A 21,410-nucleotide genomic window follows, 5' to 3' on the forward strand; every position below is an offset into this window, starting at 1 on the left:
GCAGCGATTGGTGTTGGATTCGTGTTCTGTACCTACGACTTGACGATCGGTGTTGAAACTGAGCAATCGGCCGAGAGAACTTGCAGACCGAGGGCACCGCGCGACGTCGGAGAACCTGCACACCGAGGGTGGCGGCCGAGAACCTGCACACCGCGCGACGATAGAAAGCGCGCGACAAAAACCACGCGCGCCGTCGACGTCCGACTAAAAAATCTCACGGCAAATAATCACCTGGGTCCACACTTTTAATAAATGCAAAGTTATTTTTGTAAAACTCTTGGAGATGTCTTTTTTTCTTCTCCCCATTTGGTTTTTAGATTTGGCAAACTACCGTAAATAGCAAATAAAATTTTGCCAAACTATTGGAGATGCTCTTACACCCCTGATTGAGTGTGATTTTTCATGCTGTGGTTATAGCGACATAGACTCCCTCTGTACCTATCCAAGTGTCACCATAAATTTGTGTCAGTTAAACTTTCTTCAATTTAACTATTTTTTATAAAAATGTTAGCAACACTTGTATTTTTGAATAAAGTTGGTCTAAAAGAATATTCAATAATTAGTTTAGTGATATTAATTATGTACTATAAATGCTAATATTTATTATATATATATTTAGTTAAAGTTATTGACTTCTCCGGAAATAAAAACGAGATAATAAAGGGAGTACAGTATAGACACAGTGCTTAACTACTCCATACCACTTCAGGTCAAGTCAGAAACAAGTGTTGTGCCTTGTGGGTCTAGCGCTGCGTGGATCAGAACCTTAACCAAACTGCACCTTTCACCCTCCTTCTCTCTCCCGTTCACCCCGCGTGCACGCTCTCTTCCTCGTGGCGACGACCGGGCGACCGCCGCCGCCGCCGCCGCCGCCGCCCCCAGGTCTTGATCGGGCCACTCGCCGGCGACGAGTAGCCACCAGGTATGCCGCCTCCTTCTCCTCCCTTCCTGCTGTTCGAAACCGAGCACCCAAACCCTAACTTAAGCTATTGGGCTATTTGTATTCGGATCTGATCTAATTACAGGTATATACATGTATTATGCCTACTAACTCCGATTTTCGTGGATAAGTTATCGGGTGTACATGTGTACAGTCATGTCCTTTACTCGTTCCGCCCTGGGTCGAGGGCTGTATGGAATTGGAAATGGAAGTCAGGAGCAGCGAATGGCACATCTTGTGCGATTTGCGTGCTCTGCTAGTATGCGTGCCGCGTTTATGGGCTTACTATTCAAATGCAAGTTGCTATGCATTTTCTGCTACATGAGATCCTGGAGATGGTGTGGCAAAAACAATTTATCAATATGATTCTTCTTCTGCAGGAAATGTTGTGAGGACTGATGCTATAACTAAGCTCCCTGGATGGACGGATGTGATTGCATCGAGCCACTATGGCCTACTGATGATCTTCTCGTCAAGTATCAGTACATCTCAGACTTCTTCATAGCTCTCGCGTACTTCTCAATCCCATTGGAGCTCATCTATTTTGTGAAGAAGTCGTCCTTCTTCCCGTACAGATGGGTCTTGATCCAGTTTGGTGCGTTTATAGTTCTCTGTGGGGCGACCCATCTGATAAACCTGTGGACTTTCACCACACATACAAAGACCGTTGCGATGGTCATGACCATAGCAAAGGTTTCTACAGCAGTTGTGTCCTGTGCAACTGCTTTGATGCTTGTTCATATCATCCCCGACTTGTTGAGTGTGAAAACTAGGGAGTTGTTCCTCAAGAATAAAGCTGAACAGCTTGATAGAGAGATGGGACTGATAAGGACGCAGGAGGAGACCGGTAGGCATGTTAGGATGCTTACACATGAAATCAGAAGTACTCTTGATAGGCATACAATTTTGAAGACTACTCTTGTTGAGCTAGGAAGGACCTTGGGTCTGGAAGAATGTGCATTGTGGATGCCATCTCGAAGTGGTTCAAGCCTTCAGCTTTCTCATACTCTGCGCCACCAGATTACTGTCGGATCATCAGTGCCAATTAATCTTCCTGTCGTCAATCAAGTGTTCAGTAGCAACCGAGCAATTATAATACCCCACACATCTCCTTTGGCGCGGATTCGACCTCTTGCAGGGCGATATGTTCCGCCAGAAGTGGCTGCAGTCCGTGTACCTCTTCTACACCTTTCAAACTTCCAAATAAATGATTGGCCTGAGCTTTCAGCGAAAAGCTTTGCAATCATGGTTTTGATGCTTCCATCTGATAGTGCAAGAAAATGGCATGTGCATGAATTGGAGCTGGTTGAGGTCGTTGCTGATCAGGTTCGTGCTCTATCTCTTGCTATGGTTACTATAACATACTACCTCCATCCTGAAAAGGATATTAATTTACTTCTATCTCTATTCAAACTCTCTATATTTTGATTACGTTTATCAGAAAGATTATCAATATGTATTACATCAGATAGGTGTATTTTGAAAATATATTCCACGACGAATCTCGGTACTATGCTAGAATTACATTCTTTTCCGGATGGAGGGAGCATATGCTTGTAGGAGAGGAAAAACGTGTTTACATCTTTCAAATTCATATCATACTGCTCAGTGGTCATGATCAATCAATTAAGGCATCCGTTAATTGAACAGGAAATTATATTCACAGGTGCAATGCAATGATGGCAAGAATACCTTCAAATCAATACATAAGTTCTTTCTTGAAAGCATAGCATTCTGAACTCAACTACCCAGCTGCAAAAGAGACATGCTCTTGCTTGTTTATCAGTATGTATACCTTTCTGAAAGTTAAAAGTTTAAAATGGTACTTTTTTTTTGTTTCTTCATCAGGTAGCAGTTGCACTATCTCATGCAGCGATTCTTGAAGAGTCCATGAGAGCACGTGATTTACTAATGGAGCAGAATGTTGCCTTGGATTTAGCTCGAAGAGAGGCCGAGATGGCTATCCGTGCTCGCAATGATTTCCTAGCTGTTATGAATCACGAAATGAGAACACCCATGAATGCAATAATAGCCCTTTCCTCCTTGCTTTTGGAAACTGAGCTTACTCCTGAGCAGCGTCTAATGGTGGAAACAGTACTGAAAAGCAGCAATCTGTTAGCAACACTCATCAATGATGTGCTGGATCTTTCCAAACTTGAGGATGGAAGCCTTGAATTGGAGATTAAAGCATTCAATCTTCATGCTGTTTTCAAAGAAGTATGCACCATCAGTTTTGTAATATTCTTTCTGTTCTAGGTTATAGATTACTTTAACTTTGCCCTAAGTCAAACTTCTCTAACTTTGACCAAGTTTTTAGAAAAATATGTCAACTTCTACAAATTCAAATAAATGCACTAATAAGACATATTTTATGGAGAATTAATCAAACTAGCTGATGTTATTGTTGGTGTATTTTTCTATAAGTTTGGTCAAAGTTAGAGAAGTTTGACATAGGTAAAGAAAGTGACCTATAATTGGTAACAGATGGAGTATCAAACATCAAGATACACAACACTATTAACTAAAATTTCTATTTGGTATTACAGGTGATGAGTTTCATTAAACCAATTGCATCTATCAAGAGGCTATCTGTATCGGTTATGTTGGCACCAGATTTGCCGTTATGTGCTATTGGTGATGAAAAGAGACTCATGCAAACTATTCTGAACATATCTGGCAACGCTGTAAAGTTTACCAAGGAGGGACACATCACGCTTGTAGCTTCCATTGTGAAGGCTGACTCTCTGAGAGAGTTCAGAACCCCAGAATTTCATCCAACTGCAAGTGATGACCATTTCTATTTGAAAGTTCAGGTAATATTCTAGAAAGGCTTGTTTGAATAATCTGTCTGGGACTTTTGCCAATGAGCTCATGGTCTTTCCATAGTATCCATAAAACGAGATGATTTCTGTGCAAATAGTTGTATGCACTGTTCTCTCTTTAATAATAATAATAATAATAAATGGAACTGAGCCATTCATTTCGTTGTCTCAAGTAACTGTTTCATGAACCCTAATTCCAGCCTATTAAAAATCTCAACTATTTCATTGTACATTCTGTTGTCTTGTCTCCTTATGTGCAACTGAATTTATCATGCACTCTGGTTTTGGATCCACAATGTTATCCTCACAATGAAGTCTTTAATGCTTATTCAGTAGTAAAAGACAGATTTTCTTTTTCTTTTTTGAAAATCCTCTTGATTAATATGTGCATTTTCTTGTATGAATTACCTGTTCCTTTTAATCATGTGTCTTGGTCATTAATTGCATATGCATCGTTAAACTTGGCTACACTCTTAAGTTGCTTGATAGTCCATTTGTCCATAAACTATGTGCATCATCTCTATGTAGGTCCATGTACAATTGTCCAATTCTTCCTACCAAGTTTACAAAAATAGGCTGTACCTGTTCAGCTGTAGCTGACTACCAGTAGGGTACCGATAATACTGTAGCTGTTGGTGGTTTTTTTTCTAAAAATATATATTTTTTTGTTCTTATAATCTCATGATGTAAGTTGGGCCTGATGATATTTGGAATCTGATTACTTCTTTGCACCATTGCGACATTAGTTGACTGTATTGCTTGGATTGAATTAGTCAGGACTGACATAGGACCTAAGGCTGCCTAAGCAAAAGATAAAATAGTCCAGGATTAGAAGTGCTATACCAAATCTTCCATGAATTCTAGACCAGCTCTGAGCCTTCTATTATGCTAAAACACAAAGCTTCCATGTGTTGAAAAAAATCCTAGGTCAGCCAAATCAAAGTATCACAACATTTACTCAAACTATATCACAAGGCACAGATGCTTATGTAAATTCCATTTTAGTTGATACTATTGGTCCTGGGTTTCATGCTTACAACTGGAAAAGGTTTTATATTTGCAATTATGAACATGGGATGGACACATGAAGCAGAGTTTTACTTCTATGCTTAGCAGTTATTATCTGTTGTGTTGCTTTACATTCTCTGTTACTTCACTCTTTTGCAGGTAAAAGATACAGGCTGTGGAATTAGTCCTCAGGATCTACCTCATGTATTTACAAAGTTTGCTCATCCTCAAAGTGGAGGAAACCGAGGGTTCAATGGTAGTGGTCTTGGCCTTGCCATCTGCAAAAGGTAGTTCGATCTTACAGCTCCTTTCTTGTAGTTCCTTCTGAAAATGGTGTTCAGGTGTTGTTATTGGTGACTCGGCTTCTTCATATGCAGCACAATTATTTATTTATTTTATATTTTATGCATTGCCAGTACGGGACTCATTAGTGATAACTTGGTCATCAATTCTCATTAGAACTAATCAGCATCTCTGCAAAATTTTGTTGCAGGTTTGTTAGTCTCATGGGAGGGCACATCTGGATCGACAGCGAAGGAACTGGAAGAGGTTGCACCGCAACATTCGTCATCAAGCTCGGCGTGTGTGACAACACAAACACCTACCAGCAGCAGTTGATCCCTCTAGTCTGGCCAAGCAGTGCAGACTCTGATTTGTCTGCTCCTAAAGTGCTTCCCGACGGGAGAGGGTCTGCTACTTCCCTGAAATCTCGGTACCAAAGAAGCGTATGAGCTTAGTGTAAATGATGATTGACGGCATAGTGCCAATTAGGGGACCGATTAGTGCCATCGTCTAATTTTGTTTGTAACCCTGTCATAGCAGGCATATAATGTACAAATAATGTAAAGCAAATGGAGACTGCGGCTGTGTATCTGGGTGGCAACGCTGACTTGCTGCATTGAGTAGTATATCCTACCAGCGGATTGAATTGCTTGTTCTGGGGTGTGCCGCGCGCGCCCGTGTGCGACCCCCGTAGCTCTGTGCTTGTTCTGTTGTAACTTGTAATCACATATTCATCGTGTAATATGAAATTCAATGCAAATACACGGTAACAAGCTGCTTTCGGCGCCCTTGCTCCGTCACTTGGTTCATATCGTGGATGCCAGTTGGATGAGTTTTAAACGCTAATTGTCATGTATGCAAATACATTTGAGGTCTTGTTTAGATGCACATAATTTATTTGTGTTAGTGGTTAATTTTCATCATGGTCCACTGCAATACGATACATGCCCAGGGACATGAGACATTGAACCTGTTCACCGGTCTAAAAAGTTAGTGAAACTATTATTCGCTGATTTATTATAAGAGAAAAATATTGCTGGCAACAGATTATAAGATAAACGAACAGAGTCATATTCAATGATAAACAATATGACTTATAAGACAAACGAACAGAGTCAATTCAATGACAATCGACACAATTTTTTGTTTTTAAAATTGAAGGGGCCAATACTTTTTAAGCATGATCAATATACCTTGCATTTTTTGTTTTAGCATGTGGATTGGCACTACCACGAGCGTGCCGGCTACGATCGCTATTTAATAATAATAATAGGAAGTACTCCTACCTTTTTTTTTGACAAGAAGGAAGTACTCCTACCTTGGTTATTATACGGGTGAAAGGCAAGGTCAAAATCCGGTGTCTGATTTGAGACGATACATTGGGCCCACCTGGGGCATCCTCTGCTTCCCATCAAACTCGTCGTCCACGCCTCCCCGGCAAGGTTGCGTACGGCGTGGCCCTAGGGTTCATCTCGCCGCGTCCCTCCACCTCTCGATTCCGCCTCTCCGAAGGCATACCGGCCGGCGAGATCAAGTGATTTTGCTGGCCAACCGATCGGTCAAGCCGACGATGACGCTGGCATCGGCGGCGCATAAGATCCCGCTGGAGGTTGCGCACACCCTCGTCGAGATCGCCGAGGTCGCGCGCTACGCCTACCATCACCGCCCCGGCCAGCCTGCAGCCCACGACGGGGACCCGACTGCGCCGCCCGCGGGGGCTGATGGCAGCGGGGGCGCCAGCGAGGAGGCCGCTCGGCTGCGGGAGGAGAACGCAATGCTCCGCGCCCGACTCGCAGATGACCTGGCGCTCCTGCGCGAGCTCCACGGCGCGCCCTGCGTCTCCAAGGAGTGCCCTCCTGATGTAAGCATACTTTCACCTACCTCTGGCATATGTTGGCGTGACTATTAATTCTTTTTCCCTTTTATGGAAATCGACACTATCTTATACAGTTATTATGGTTACAAAGGCTTGTATGTTGATAATTCGATCCGCTAGGACTAAATCATGTCCCAAAGGATGTGGGCCTTATTCCCTCTAAATTAATTCCTAGTGTATCAATGTGATATTGAACCTGAGTCTGTCAATTCATCATGATACATTAACCTTACTGTGTAGCACTTTCTAATATATCAACTGGAGTATTGCAGATAACAAGAAATAAATATGATTAGAATTCATTTTGTGTATTCTCAAGCCCTGTCCACTTTATAATTACACATGTTTCTTGTATATTGGGTTGATTTTGTTGCTCATCGATGTGATTTTACGATATAGCTGTACAACCGACTGATGGCGGCGGTCAACAATGCTAGCTTCCTTGCTCATCTTGAGAAATTACAAGATGAGTCAGCACGTGAACATAATGAACTATCTTCTGGCAACATGACAGGTTCATTCCTCGTTAAGCATTGTGAAGTTTGTTTCTAGACTATGTTTTATGGGCACTGTTGGTTCTTCTAATACATTCTGCAAAGTGCTAGGAAACTAACTCATTTCCATTTTCTGCTTCAATGGAACTAGAGGTGGAAGTTGCAGACGTTCCAGACAAATTGGGTAACGGGAAGAAAGGATCGTGGGTCTTGGTTACTTGTGATACTGCAGGGGCTAATTTGGAGGAAATTAGTGGGATTGATGATGAAAATTATGTCATAATCAATGAAGATGACATAGTCGATGGTATTGCCACCTTTGTTGCTAGGTGCATTCTTGAAGATCCAAAATCCAAGGTGCTTCCTTCTTTAAGAGTTTGTTTAGATGCTACTAATGGTTGATGAGCATTCTCTTCAGCACTTCTATGATGTCTGACTGTTTCTCATTACATTTCCTTCAGTCGTTATCGCCAGTGCAGCTCCAAAAGGGTACGTCCATCCTCCATGCGACCGTGCTGCACTCAAACATTGCACCGTTAAATAGCTGTCCGGGTTTCTGGGGTTCATCATTTCTGATAGTTTTGCAAAATTCTCAACTCTCTACTATATATCTTACTATGCATGGATCAGACCATTTTGGTTTAGGGATTTATCTAGTTTGTTGATTACTTGGACATATGAGATATAGGGCATTGTATAAAAGATGTCGGTCCTTATGGTACTTGAGAGTGTACACCTATAGTGTATGATGCACACCATTGCTAGCAAAAGCTACTGGTATAAGAGACAATGTCTTTGCTAAAGTAGATATCACAGTTTAAGGATCCATTGCTGCTTTGATGAGGTTGTGCATGTGAATTGCGATGATTGATTAAATTGGTTTTAAGATTGTTGTCTGATGACTTGTACTTGTGAAAGATATGTTGGGTACACCTTTTTTTTTTCAAATCCTCGTTAAATTAACCTTATAGACGCACTAGGTGGTTTAACATGAAGTTAGACAGTATGTATGAGGTTCAACTTGTTTTTTTACTTGCCACCATCAGTTTATTATTTGTGGATGAGTTTGAGCTGTCTTCATGTACAATCTGATATGTTGTTGGATTTAATGTGTATAAGCAGCTGTTGCAAAGGCATTAGATAGCATGAAAGCTCGATGGAGATGGTCAACCTTTTGGGAGGCTGGACAGATTATTTATATCTTGGCTACTTGGGGAATTACATTAGCAGGGTAAAGCTCTCAGCATTCTTGTTGCAGTTGCGCTTCAAAAGTTTACTCCACTCTACCTCTCTTTTGGATTTTATTGTATCATTGCTCAAAACCTATATTTCTCTTTATTCTTTAGGTATATGCTAGAGTATTTTTGCAGTGCTAGCCTGCCACTGATAGTTTGGTACTCATTAATACTTGTGATAGAATTTAGGTCTAATATAATCACAAATTATTCTGACATATTGACCTTTTTGTTGGTTGTCATCATACTTGACCTCAACTGTCCTTTAATGTACTACAATTATGTTAGGATTATTATGCTATGTGAACTTAAAAAAAATACTTTCTTTATATATCTACAAACGAAAATAATGTGCATGAAGCATGTTTGACGATTCTTTTCACTGTTACCTTTTTGAATTGGATTCAGGTTGTACAAGAGCCGTCATGTCCTGAAGGTGGCAGCAAAGGGTGCTGCTGCGTCTGCCAGATTTGTTATGAAGGCCCTGTGAGTGCAAAAGGCCCTCATGTGGGATCAGCAAGTTGCAAAATTGTAAATACAAAACTCGTCCCATCAGTTGTACATATGTGGTTGTAACATGTTGTTATCATGAAGTGATGATCGTTCAAGCGTGAAAAACTGTTTCATTTATTTTCATTTTATATGGACGGTGCTGTAAAAGCAGACAAGCAATGCTAAGATGATCGCGTGCACCAGTTGTATATATAATCTCGTTGCACCAGTTGTACATATGTGATTATGTGTAGAAGCGATACTCAGAAATTGTCAGTTACGACCAAACTTTAGTTCATTATGGGTGTTATCTCGACGTATGCCAGAGTTGGGGGGTGATTTGGACTTATAGTTTACCAGAAGGATTTCCCGCGCGTTGCTGTGGGTATGAAGAAGAAATATAAATAAATTAGAATGTGTATTATCTAGTTTGATAGCTTTTATGTTTAAAGAAATAGGTAATTTGCTGATGTAGATATTATTACAATTACATAAGCTAGTAAATTTTAACTATGTGACAATAAATTGCTTAGTTGGATAGCTTGTGTGTTGAGAGAAATAGGTAGTGGGTGTGAAAGTGAATTGTCTGTCTAGTTGGTAGCTTGCATGTTAGAGAAATAGCTAGTAAGATTTTGTTTTATAAGAGTAAGATTTGTATATGAGAAATTAGACTTTTTTTTTTGTCTTGGTTGATATATACCAGCACTAGTACTGGAGCAGGGGACGGTGCCCTCGTGTATAAGTAGTTTTTGTAAGGCTCCTCCGGAGGATCTGGAGTCGACTTCTCTGTTTTTCACTATGGTTAATAAACGTTTGGTAGGCTTCATAGAGCTTTGCCATGTGCTGCTCTCGCGTGGGGATTCAAACTCGCACCTTGGACCAAGGGCTTTGATCATGTGCTGCTCTCGCGTAGGCATTGGCCAACTCCACATGATGAACCGGATGTGTATCCAGTACCACCATATTGTGTGCACATGTAGAGTTGGTGACGCTGTGCCTTCGATTTCTTTGATGGGGCTCCGGGTGATCGTTACCGTCCTGTAAAAAACATGATCATATGGGGTAGCCTTATTTATGATTTTATCATTAGTATATATATATATGTATGTTTGGTCTTAAAGATATCAAGCCGGGCTGTTTGCATATAAATGTAAAAAAATAACAATTTTAACATGTTTCACTGACGGGATTTTTTTAGACAACACTGAGGTCCTGTATTTGTATTGACATGTGGCAATTTCTTTAGTTTCAAACTAATCAGAATAAGGTCAATGCAAGCGATGCTGCTAGGCCCTAGAATGCATAACTGGGCCAAGAAGGTTGGGCATTCATGGAGGCTGACTCGACTCTGCTGCAGTACTAGCCCAATACAAGATGTAGGGCCTTCCCACTACTAGCTAGGCCCACGAACTTAAGCCTCTTCTTGCTCTCCAGTTCGCAAACCCTTCTCTCGCCGTCTTCTCCAAACACTCCAACCACGACTACGCCTGCGGCGGCGGCGACGGCAAATTCCCACAGCGATGGCCACCAAATCGCAGAAGAACCAGAAGCCTACTGCCCCCAAGCCGTCTATCGACTCCAAGTCCCCATCCTCCGAGAAGAAACCCAAGCCCCGGAAGTCCGCCGAGGAGCAGCCGGAGCAGGCGGCAGCTGTCAAGAAGCCGAAGAAGCAGAAGGTGAGGGACGAGATCGACGAGATCTTCAGCGCCGCGAAGGCGGGGAAGAAGCGGAAGCCGCCGCAGCGGGAGGGGGCTGAGGCCCATGGGGACAGGAGGAAGAAGCCCAAGGAGAGGGCCGAGGGGGGAAGCAGCAGCAAGAAGAAGAAGAGCAACAAGGCGTCGGGGAGTAAGGGCAAGGGTCGGGTGGCTGGCGACGACGACGATGACGAGGAGGAGTTCGAGGAGAAGCGGCCGCGTCGGCGCACTGCGGACGGGCTCGTCATATACTCGGCCGATGAGCTCGGGTTCGGCAAGGCCGACGCCGGTGGCACCCCGCTGTGCCCCTTCGACTGCGACTGCTGCTTCTGAGTTCTGAGTTTGTCGGCTGCCTCTTCTCTGTCGTAGGTGATTTGCCGAGGCTAACTCAGTGTAGTTGTATTCCTTGATGCATTCACTGGCTGAGTGTGCTTACATTTGTGCTCTGATGAAATGAAAATTTTGTTCCTGTCCTATTGCATGATCCTGGCTTAAAGGAATATTTAGAGGCTCGATCGAGATATTCCACTCGAGATGTTCAAGGTACTCTGAATTTCAGAGTCACTGCTTACTGACTGGAGCATTAAGAATTTACATTAACACATCTAGAGTATGTTGATCAGCAGTAGCTAAATTTCTAGAGTTCGAATGCATCAAATTTTGCCAAGTATGTAGTATCATGATGGTGATCCAGGAAATAGAATAAAAAGATGCCTTGTGTATGTTTTTTGTGGGCATTGTATTTGACAACCTCGATCTTTTGCCCAGTGTGGTAAGAGCAACTCCACCATGTATCTAGGCTATTTTTACATTTTTAATGTAAAAATTAAAGTTCAACAGGTGTGCTATCTGGTCTGCTAAAATAGCAAGTTTGCTATCTCTAAACTTTCGCATGTCACATGTAGCATGTCGTCCTCACTAGCTATCATATACAAATGTTGTTGTGAAACCCTATGCTTTGAGTGAGTTTTTTATTCTACACAATGGCTAAATCTTGTAGTTTAGAATATAATTTTAGGAGATGCTCTAAATGAGGTTATTTTTGTTATTGTTTGGCTGAAGAACATGTTCTAATGCGAGGAGCAACTCAGAAATCTACCTCAACTTCAAATGATCTCGTGCGATGCTGTTTCAAAATCTGTGACTGCTGATTGATTGCCTTGAGGAAGAATATATATCCGGGCCCAGGCCCCAGGGGAATGGGATGCCAGATTAATAAACGACACAACTCTTGAAGGCTTCAATCGCCCTTCTGTTCCTCGGTGTGTCTTTCTTGTTGGCTCTGTCGATACATAATGGTGATGTTGCCCCAATGCTTACATTCTTTTTGGGCATGCCTCCACTGATGGAAATTTGGTATGCGTTTTCTCATGACGTGAAGATTGAAATTAGGCAGAAGCAAGCAATGTCTTTAAATAAACTTTGCTTATTGTGTGGTAGTATCCAAGTATCACTCAGTCAGCATGGAGGAGATAGCAGCCGTATACGCCCCAAACTTGCCCGTTGTGTTCTTGGAGGCTTGGCCAAAATTTTCAGTATGATGCGAGGTGCCCGTAGTTTTCTTGGAGGCCCCAGAATCTGCAGTATAATGCGAATTTGTTCAGTCTGGGTTTTATCCCACGTCCACGCCTATCACGTGACGGCCACGATTTATTCGCCGTACGGACTGGATGCGGCCGCTGTCCACTGTCACTGTGAGTGGCAACGGCCCAACGCGGCTCTTGCTCTTCTTCCCTTCCGAATTCCCGATCAACCGCCTCGGCCTCGGCCCAGCACGACGTGGCACGTGGAACGCCACACAGGGAAGGGAAGGGGCTGAGGGAGCACCGGAGCAGGCGAGGTAGCCGACGCCGAGCAGATCAGTTCCAGCGGCCGGTGCGTGCGAGGCGTGACCGATGGCGGCCGCGTCGCTGCTGAGCCGGGTGCGGTGGCTCCTGGTGGAGCACCCGGCGGTGGCCTCGTTCCGCTGGCAGCCAGGCCGCACGGTCGGCGCGACGGCGTCCTTCGCGGCCGCCGTCATCTGCGGCTACCTCGCCGCGGTGCTCGTCCTCCGCCGCCTCGTCCTGCCGCGCGTCCCGCCGCTCCCTCCGCCGGCGCTCCGCGCGGCATCCGCCGCCCACAACGCGGTCCTGCTGGCGCTCTCCGCCGCCATGGCCGCCGGGTGCGCGCTCTCCACGGCCGCCGCGGCGCCGGCGCCGCGAAGGTGGGCGTGGCCCTTCTGCTTCCCGCCGCGGGGCGCCACGGAGGCGTCGGGCCCGGTCTTCTTCTGGGCGCACGTCTTCTACCTCTCCAAGGTGTACGAGCTCGGCGACACGCTGCTCATCCTGCTGGCCCGCCGCCCGCTCACGCTGCTCCACGTCTACCACCACGCCGTCGTCGTCGCCATGTGCTACCTCTGGCTCGCCACGCGCCAGTCCCTGATGCCCATCGCGCTCGTCACCAACGCCGGCGTGCACGTCGTCATGTACGCCTACTACCTCTCCTGCAGCGTGGGGCTGCGCTGGCCCAACCGCTGGAAGCGCGCCGTCACCGAGCTGCAGATCGTGCAGTTCCTCTTCAGCTTCGCCGCCTCCGTGGTGATGCTGTGGCTCCACTTCACCGCCGGCGGCTGCGAGGGGATGGCCGGCTGGGTGTTCAACGCCGTCTTCAACGCGTCGCTGCTCGCGCTCTTCCTCAACTTCCACGGCGCCGCCTACAAAGCCGGCAAGGGCAACAAGGGTAAAGCAGAATGACGAGGCCAAACAACCTGATTAGCCGGCAATCAATTCCTCGTGAGGTTTAAATGGATTTCATTACGCTGTTGTGATAGAGCAAATTTATGATTTGAATCTTATTTTAACCACTCCCGAAAACATTTGTTTGATGTTGCTTCTTCGATGTGACATTTGGTGTAGCCAAATCACTGATCCCAACTCTCTGAAGTCTGAAAGACTTGTTGGAATAGTACACACTGACCGCCCTTGGAGTAAGGCCTTGTTTAGATCCAAATTTTTTTTAGATTTTAATGTTATAGCACTTTTGTTTTTATTTGATAAACATTGTCCAATCATGAAGTAAACTTAAAGGATGCACAATTAGTTTTTGTTTTATCTATATTTATAGACAAAATGCACAATTAGTTTATGTTTTATCTATATTTAAAGTTACATATATATACCGTAAGATTCGATGTGATGGAAAATCTTAAAAAAAATGGTGTTTGGGGTGAACTAAACAAGGCCTGAGGAGGAATTTTCATTTTCCAAACTATCCAAAATAATTACGGATCATGTCCTATAAAGAGCACTATTCTATTTTAATTGTTACTCCCATAAAAGAATTCTCCGTACTGGATATAATCCATCTCTGCTTTCCAATATCTACGTCCCATAAAAGAATGCAACTTTTGGTAACTAGTTTGTTTAAGTACTTGATATCATAAATGCTGATACTTTTTTTTTCTGAAAATAGTTTAATTTAGTACTACAACTAGAATTGTATTTCTTTTAGACGGATGGAGTATTGAAAAACATACTACCACCTTAGCACCAAAACTCACGAATAAAAATTTTCATATCGCAATGAAATTCCCTCGCCTAGAATTTGTTTGATCTTAATGCATATTTACCATAGTTTGCTAAATCTAGATTCATCTAAAAAATTACTAGTTGCTCTGGTCGCAAATATGTGACAGTTTTGTTATTGAGAAGAAAAAAAAACCGACTTTGACCACAAGTCTTGTTATATGCTATAAAACAGCGAAATATACTTTTATAGAGTACGCTTTAAGACAATTCTACCAGCATTTTATATTTGAATGTCCAAACTCAATACAAAAAAACGGTAACACATGGCATTACTTTAAAATGGTTCACTTAAGACAGTTCCAAAACATGACATGAATATTGGTAGCACACTATTTTGTTTCCACAAGTTTAGCAAACTTATTTCTCTCTATCTATTTCTTTTGGGGATTTAAGCTGCCACTAATAAACAGGCATCCCTGTACGCATGGGTTAAGACTTACTAGGACAGCCCTGTTTCGCTTTCTTTGTGAGTGTGGCGTCAATTTTGCATCAGCGTTTGCTATCATCACGACGAGAATGTACCATGAATATACAAAGCACGACACAACAATTCTATATATATAGACTAATGGGAAAAAGGCAGTCCACAAATACGATGCCGACAAGAAAAGAGCCATTGGTGATAGACTGATACCCACCAAAGTCGATGCTCCTTTGTTTTTCTATATTGCACAAATCAGTGAGCGTGCCGTCGCGAAACACTACCAATTTCGGCGCTTCCGGGGCCTCTCTAATCACGGAGGCCCTTTTATTTTAACTAAAGCAAGACAAACACTATTTTACATCTTATCCCGTAAAAAAAACCCATAAATATGGCAAGTTTTTCCAAGAAAAAAAAGGGGTGAAACTTACGCAAACGACACTGTTCATGTCTTTTCATCTGCACCTCTGCTCTCTATCTGCGATCCACGAAACTAAATCATGACCCAAAAAAAAAACGCAAAAGGTACAGCACGAATTATTTGGAAATAGAAGTATGAAACGTAGGGGAAGCTCTAGATTGACTAAATCACGTGTTTGAGCACACGGTTTCTCTTCACGCTTACGCAATTTGCGCCTCGGATCATGCATAGTACATTTTTTTCTAGAAGAAAAATTAGTCTTCAACCCAAAACCGAGATGATAATCTTTTTCACATGACGTAGTGCTGCACGACTCCACCGATCTATACCCGAAGAAAGGAAAGAAGTGGGGAAAGAAAGATTTTTGCCACCTGCTACGAGCTAGAAGCTACTGGGCGCCCGGCCGGAGAAGGCCATGGCGAAGAGGAGGATGACGAGGTAGAAGAGGATGACGACCAGCTTCATCTGGAACATGGCGAAGAAGAGCTTGACCATGAACACCAGCAGCAGCGCGTCGAATATGATCGTTATGGCCACCTCCAGGGGCTCCATCACCGCCGCCGCCGCCGATGACGAGCAGACCACCAGCAAAGGTGAGATCAACGCTCTCTGCGACGACGAAGAAAACAAAGCACAAGAGAGAAATTGGTAAAGGTGGATGGGATCGGCGGTGGTGAGTGAGGGAGGTGGGGGAGGGAAGGCGAGGGGAGAAACCAGCGGAGTAGAAGACGCACCTGACTGCCTGAAGGCGACGCGTTTTCCGCTTCGGTGACACGGCTTGGCTTTGGGCCTTTTGGCTTGGTGTCGTCGCAGATTGCGCGAAGGTGTGGCCAGACGAGCAGGGTGACGAAGGTTCGGAACAAAGAAGAGCGGGCCCGCCGACGTGAACCACCGAGCTGACGGGTGGTCGGGCGCGCCGCGAGCGGGTGTCAAGCCGCACCCGCGCGTACACACCACAGTACCACACCACGGCGGATGATGGATCACCTGCCACTGCCACCGACTATGTTTCGGTCCGGTCAGTGCTTCAGTAGAGCCCAACAGGACACCGATTGCTAGACTGCTGAGCCACATGTGTGCATCTGGGTTTCTATAAGCTGATAACGACTGTGATTCAGGAATCGAAGAGTTTGCGCAGTGCCAGAGATCATCCCTCCCATGTGGCCATGTGGGCAAAGAGCCGGAACTGAGTGTATTAGAAGCATCGAGATTGGAGACCGATTAATCTGCAAGAAGAAAAAGACGAGTGAGCATTAACATATAGAATTAGGTTTGCCGTCCACCTCAGTGTGGCAAAGCCGCAAAGGTGCATCACGAAGTCACAATTGCACAGGTTAGATTAACAACATCAAGTCTCCTTTAACGGTAGCAATTACAATGCAAAGATTTTGTACTTACCGATTCGTGTTTCGAGAAACTATTCTCTTTGGAGGGCTACATGGTTACAAAGCTATAGTAGATTAGTAGGACACAATTGACTTCAGTTGGTTGGGTTCCACTGCTCCAAGACACTTTTCAAGTCTGGAAGAAGAACTGTGTGTATGAGAAGCATCAAGACTAATTTACCTTACCTGCAAGAAGAAGAATATCAGTGAACAGTACATAATAACAACAGTAGGTCTCCTTTAACAGAGTCACAATTGTACACAAGTTAGATAACAAATTAACAACAGTAGGTCTCCTTTAACAGTAGCAACTACATATGTAAAGATTAGTTTGCACTTAACAATTCATGTTTCAAGAAATTAGTTTGTTGGAGGGCTGTATGGTGGTTAGGAATTGTGTTCAGTATTTCAGTGCTTGGTTGGCGTTCCACTGCTCCAAGACAGTTTTCAGGACTGGAAGACTAAAATAACAAGAACAAAGCAAGAAGACAATTTTACAAGTGGAACATGGTGGAGTAGTAGCTGGGCAGCACACCAACAAATCATAGGGCGTGAGTGTAACAAAATACTAACCCAAGCAGTGGATTCGGCGTGTAATAGGACCATTTCTTTCTATTAATACAATGACATGCAGTTCTCCTGCGTGTTCCAGGAAAAAAAACAAGAATACAAGCATGAAGGTCCAAAACAAAATTCTTTTCACAGTTATGATTCAATTTAACTATCGATATGCTGTTACACCTACAGTAGGTGACGCAATAAGCATACAGGCTTATTGACTAACCATAAAATTTCACTGGAAAAACTTACTGCAGAATCCACAATACGTAACAAATTCCTCCTCCCCCCCCCCCCCCTGCATGTCTTCTGAATTATAAGCATACATGTAGGCTACTGAGAGGTGTTTTTTATATTTTTCCAAGTCTTCAACTGAAAAAGGACAAGTGGTTTCAAACTGGACGCATTCAATTAAGTTAAACAAGAATGCATGAATCATCTTCAAGATTTTTTTGTTTTTTTTTGTTGCTGCTGTTTCATTTCTTTTCCTTTTCTTCTCTTTGTTTAGTTGTTACTCCCTCTATCCCAAATTGTAAGTCATTCCAAGAATCTTGGAGAGTCAAAGCATTTTCACGTTTGACCAAAATTATAGAAAAAAATACTAAGATTTGTAACGTAAAGTGAGTATACTATGAAAATATAATTAAGAAAGAATCTAATGATACTTAGTTAGTATCATAATAATAATTATTTTATAATATAAATTTGATCAAACTTAGAAAAGTTTGACTCTCCAAGATTCTTGGAATGACTTACAATTTGGGATGGAGGGAGTACTTTTTGTTCCTCCTGTTTCCTTTAGTTTTTTAGTTTGCCTTTTGTTTTCCTTCAGACTTGTTCTACCTTTACTCATTTTTTTCACTTTTTCTTAATATAATAATGACAGGCAGCTCTACTCCGGTTGAAGAAAAAATAGTGCTTGCATAAGAATATTCATCAAATCACTCACTGACTTATGATCAGACACACAATATACAATCAGCATAATGATAACCTGTTTTTCATGGTAAATGTAATGCATTGGGGAGATCTTGCAAAACTTCATTAGAAAAATTCTTCTTGACCAACTGGAATGGTGGAGCCGATAGACACTCAATTCAAAAGAGAACCCATAGCACCAAATCAGGTCATATCATCGTATGTCAGTGAAATCAGCCATCGTACCTATGCTTAGACTTGAGGTTGAAACACTATTTGTAGTATATTTATATCCTCTGAAGCACCACCACTGTAATCTTCACTCTCTGTGTAGCAGAGGTGTTCAGAAAAGATCCAGTAGACATATTCAAATTTTTGGAAAGGGGAGCTGTAATTTCTTTACTGCTTTTCTGAAGCTGGTTCAAATCATGTGAGCTTCTTGCGTTGCCAAAAATTTGAGGAACTGGGTGAAGTAGAGCGTCATGACAATAATGTTCAAAATAACTGTACTCAATTGCATAATTCTCCAGAATGAAAGCATTCATGACCTGCCAACAGAATTTGCTGATTGCTACTGTTCAGAACCAGATATCCTTGAATACCTGTGCAAGTCACTGCATCAAGAGAATCCACATTCAGTAAGTTAATTATCCATCAACTCTATTCTGCTACTTTACCTTCCTGAAAATTGAGAAGGCACAGGAATCCTCATTTGCTCAGAAGTCAGAACTGTTCCCACTGCTGACCAACCATCACAACAAATTCAAGTAGTAAGTTCCCACATCAGCAAATCCAAGATCTCATAAATTTCCAATGACAAAGGATGCTTCCCTTTCCAAGAAAAGAAGGCATGATATTGTCCCCTTAATTGCAACCAACTGCACCCACCATCTTTCTTAAGCCTAGGTCCTTGCATCAGTATCCTCGTCTCAGCAGCATCTTTCCATTTACCACAAGATGCATACATGTTTGAGAGTAGCACATAGCCTGCTGTATTGTCCTTCTCTAACTCATGAAGTTTCTTTGCTGCCCTCTCACCAATCTCCTTGTTCCTGTAAGTGTTGCAAGCACTCAGAAGAGATGACCATGAACTTGTGTCTAATTTACTTGGAACCTTCATGAGAAGCTCTTCTGCTTCTGGCAAACGGCCAGCTCTAGCTAGGACATCAACCATGCAAGTGTAGTGTTTATCTTTAGGTGGGATGCCATGTGCCTGCATTGTTTCAAAATAATGTATGGCTTGCTCCACCAAACCACAGTGGGAACAAGCAAATAGAATAGCTAGAAATGTATGCTCGTTTGGTGCTATTCTATTTGCTATCATATTCTCAAACAACAAAATAGACTCTTCAGCAAAGCCATTTTCTGCAAGTCCTTGAACCATGGCAGTCCAAGTGATATTGTTTTTTTCAGGCATTTGATAGAACATCCTCCTGGAGCTGTCCAAATCTCCTGACTTGGCATACATGTCACTGAGTGCAGTCCCCATAAAGATGTTATCTTCGATTCCAAGCTTGACAATCTCAGCATGAACCATCTTTCCCATCTCTAAAGAGCACAAGTTTGCACATGCAAGAAGAACACTTGACAAGGTGATTTCCCCTGGAATCTGTCCTGAAGCCAGCATTGCACAGAAATAATTTAGTGCATCACCAAATCGTCGATTTTCTGCATAACCAGAAATCATTGTATTCCATGAAGCTGCATTCCTTGCAGGCATCTTCTTGAAGAGCTCCTCTGCTTCCACCATTTTTCCATTCCAGCTATAACCTGAAATAAGAGAGTTCCAACATACTGTGTTCTTTTCTGGGAGGGAATTAAAAATCCTTTGAGCATCCGTGCACTGCTTGCATTTGCAGTACATGTCAATCAAAGAGCTGGATACAAATAAACTGGAACTAAATCCCATCTTCAGTGCATTGGCATGTATCCTTGTTCCTCCCCTTAAGTCATGAAGGGTAGCACAAGCACTGAGCACACTAGAGAAGCATGAAATGTTTGGCCTGCAACCCTCAGCAAGCATCTGACTGTAAAGCTTCAATGCTTCTGCAGAATCACCTTTCTGCTCATGCCTTGCAATCAAAGTACTCCAGGAGACCTCGTTCCTCTCAGGCATTGCATCAAGAACACGTCGTGCTCCCTCGAGGTCACCCAATTCAGCATACACATCAAGTAACGCGGTCCAGGAGACGACATCCCTCACCTCCATGTCATCGAACACCCTGTGTGCTGCAGCTGCATCTCCCATTCTTAGATACAGAGTGATCAAAGAATTGTGTACCTCGATACTCTTTTCAAACAAGTTCCATTTGATTGCCAATCCCACCACACCCATGGCAAGATCAAATTCACCTGCACCAACACAGGCCTTGATCACACAAATAAGAGTAACGACATTAGGTCTCACACTGCACCTTAGCATCTTGCGAAACACAGGGAATGCATCTTTATGGAGTTCATTGCGGACAAACCCAGCAATCATGGCCGTGAAGAAGGCAACCGAGTAGAGCGGGCATCGCTCATACAGCTTAACTGCATCCTTCACAGACCCACGCTTCATGAGCGCGTCGACCATGGTTGTGTAGGACACGACACTCTTCTCGGGCATTCCGTCGAACAGCCTGCGGGCAGAGGCAATGTCCCCCGCCTTCACATGCTCTGACACCATGAAGTCGTAGGTGAACGAGGATGCCGCATCAGCGGAAACACAGTCACGGAAGGCACGGTCACGGTCCGCGGCACGCGCGAAGGCGGCGTACGCTGTGAGGAGGTTCGATGCGACGGAGCGGTCGGCGGCGAGGCCAGAGCGGAGGGTGTGCGCGTGTAGGGAGAGGACAAGCGGCAGGCAACCGGAGGAAGGCGCGTAAGCGGGCGTGGCGGTGGCGGCGGCACTCGTAGCGCGGCAGTGGCGGAGGAGGGAGGCGCAGGTCTCGGAGTAGGACTTGAAGGCCTTCGGCGTGGGCGCCAGCGGTGTGCCGTTAGCCAGGCGGAGCTTGAACGCCCTTACCGGGAGGGTTAAGGGAGAGAGGTCTTTCTCCGGCTTACTCCTCGTCGTCGGCGGAACCGGCGCCTTGGCCAGCTCCGGCGGCGGCCGTGGCCGCCTCGTGCGGACCGCTGCTCTCATGCTCCCATGACCATGAGCCATGATTCGAACTTCGAAAGACTTTCCGCTGCTGGGAACTTCTCTCTTGAAGCATGCGGGAATAGAGCGATAGTGGGCTGCTCAGCTGGGCCAAATTGGCCCGGATTAGTAACAGAATCGGGGGTGTGCCGTAACACATAACACGACCACAGAGCC

General features: G+C 43.9%; 5 protein-coding genes and 1 long non-coding RNA gene across 7 annotated transcripts; 4 read left to right on the plus strand and 2 right to left on the minus strand.

The window, feature by feature from the left end:
• On the plus strand, window positions 752–5,852 carry LOC8063415 (probable ethylene response sensor 1). Its single transcript, XM_002463987.2, has 6 exons — window positions 752–922; window positions 1,321–2,266; window positions 2,789–3,157; window positions 3,487–3,753; window positions 4,930–5,057; window positions 5,264–5,852. The coding sequence occupies exons 2-6, from the start codon at window positions 1,361–1,363 to the stop codon at window positions 5,499–5,501; spliced, it is 1,908 nt and encodes a 635-aa protein (XP_002464032.1). The 5' UTR covers window positions 752–922; window positions 1,321–1,360; the 3' UTR covers window positions 5,502–5,852.
• On the plus strand, window positions 6,436–9,402 carry LOC8062942. Its single transcript, XM_002463988.2, has 6 exons — window positions 6,436–6,913; window positions 7,328–7,442; window positions 7,574–7,779; window positions 7,884–7,911; window positions 8,545–8,653; window positions 9,066–9,402. Exons 1-6 carry the CDS (start codon window positions 6,623–6,625, stop codon window positions 9,145–9,147), a joined length of 831 nt encoding a protein of 276 aa, XP_002464033.1. The 5' UTR covers window positions 6,436–6,622; the 3' UTR covers window positions 9,148–9,402.
• LOC8062943 (uncharacterized protein C6G9.01c) lies at window positions 10,543–11,358 on the plus strand. Its single transcript, XM_002463989.2, has one exon. It carries the CDS (start codon window positions 10,670–10,672, stop codon window positions 11,174–11,176), a length of 507 nt encoding a protein of 168 aa, XP_002464034.1. The 5' UTR covers window positions 10,543–10,669; the 3' UTR covers window positions 11,177–11,358.
• On the plus strand, window positions 11,701–13,812 carry LOC8062944 (elongation of fatty acids protein 3-like). The gene has a single exon (XM_002463990.2). It carries the CDS (start codon window positions 12,739–12,741, stop codon window positions 13,573–13,575), a length of 837 nt encoding a protein of 278 aa, XP_002464035.1. The 5' UTR covers window positions 11,701–12,738; the 3' UTR covers window positions 13,576–13,812.
• Window positions 14,535–15,312, minus strand: LOC110435986. Its single transcript, XR_002453711.1, has 2 exons — window positions 15,262–15,312; window positions 14,535–15,166 (listed from the first exon to the last, which is right to left on the minus strand). It is a non-coding gene; the product is annotated as an uncharacterized LOC110435986 (long non-coding RNA).
• Window positions 15,385–21,409, minus strand: LOC8062945 (pentatricopeptide repeat-containing protein At2g13600). Of its 2 annotated transcripts, none has more exons than XM_002466563.2 (4): window positions 18,359–21,409; window positions 16,650–16,822; window positions 15,986–16,477; window positions 15,385–15,860 (listed from the first exon to the last, which is right to left on the minus strand). In XM_002466563.2, the coding sequence occupies exon 1, from the start codon at window positions 21,255–21,257 to the stop codon at window positions 18,876–18,878; it is 2,382 nt and encodes a 793-aa protein (XP_002466608.2). In that variant the 5' UTR covers window positions 21,258–21,409; the 3' UTR covers window positions 15,385–15,860; window positions 15,986–16,477; window positions 16,650–16,822; window positions 18,359–18,875. The 2 variants fall into 2 exon arrangements, with proteins under 2 accessions (XP_002466608.2, XP_021317767.1); XM_021462092.1 differs by having other exon boundaries at window positions 18,189–21,409.

The sequence above is a fragment of the Sorghum bicolor genome, chromosome 1, assembly GCF_000003195.3.
Source record: "Sorghum bicolor cultivar BTx623 chromosome 1, Sorghum_bicolor_NCBIv3, whole genome shotgun sequence".
Classification (NCBI taxonomy): Eukaryota; Viridiplantae; Streptophyta; class Magnoliopsida; order Poales; family Poaceae; genus Sorghum; species Sorghum bicolor.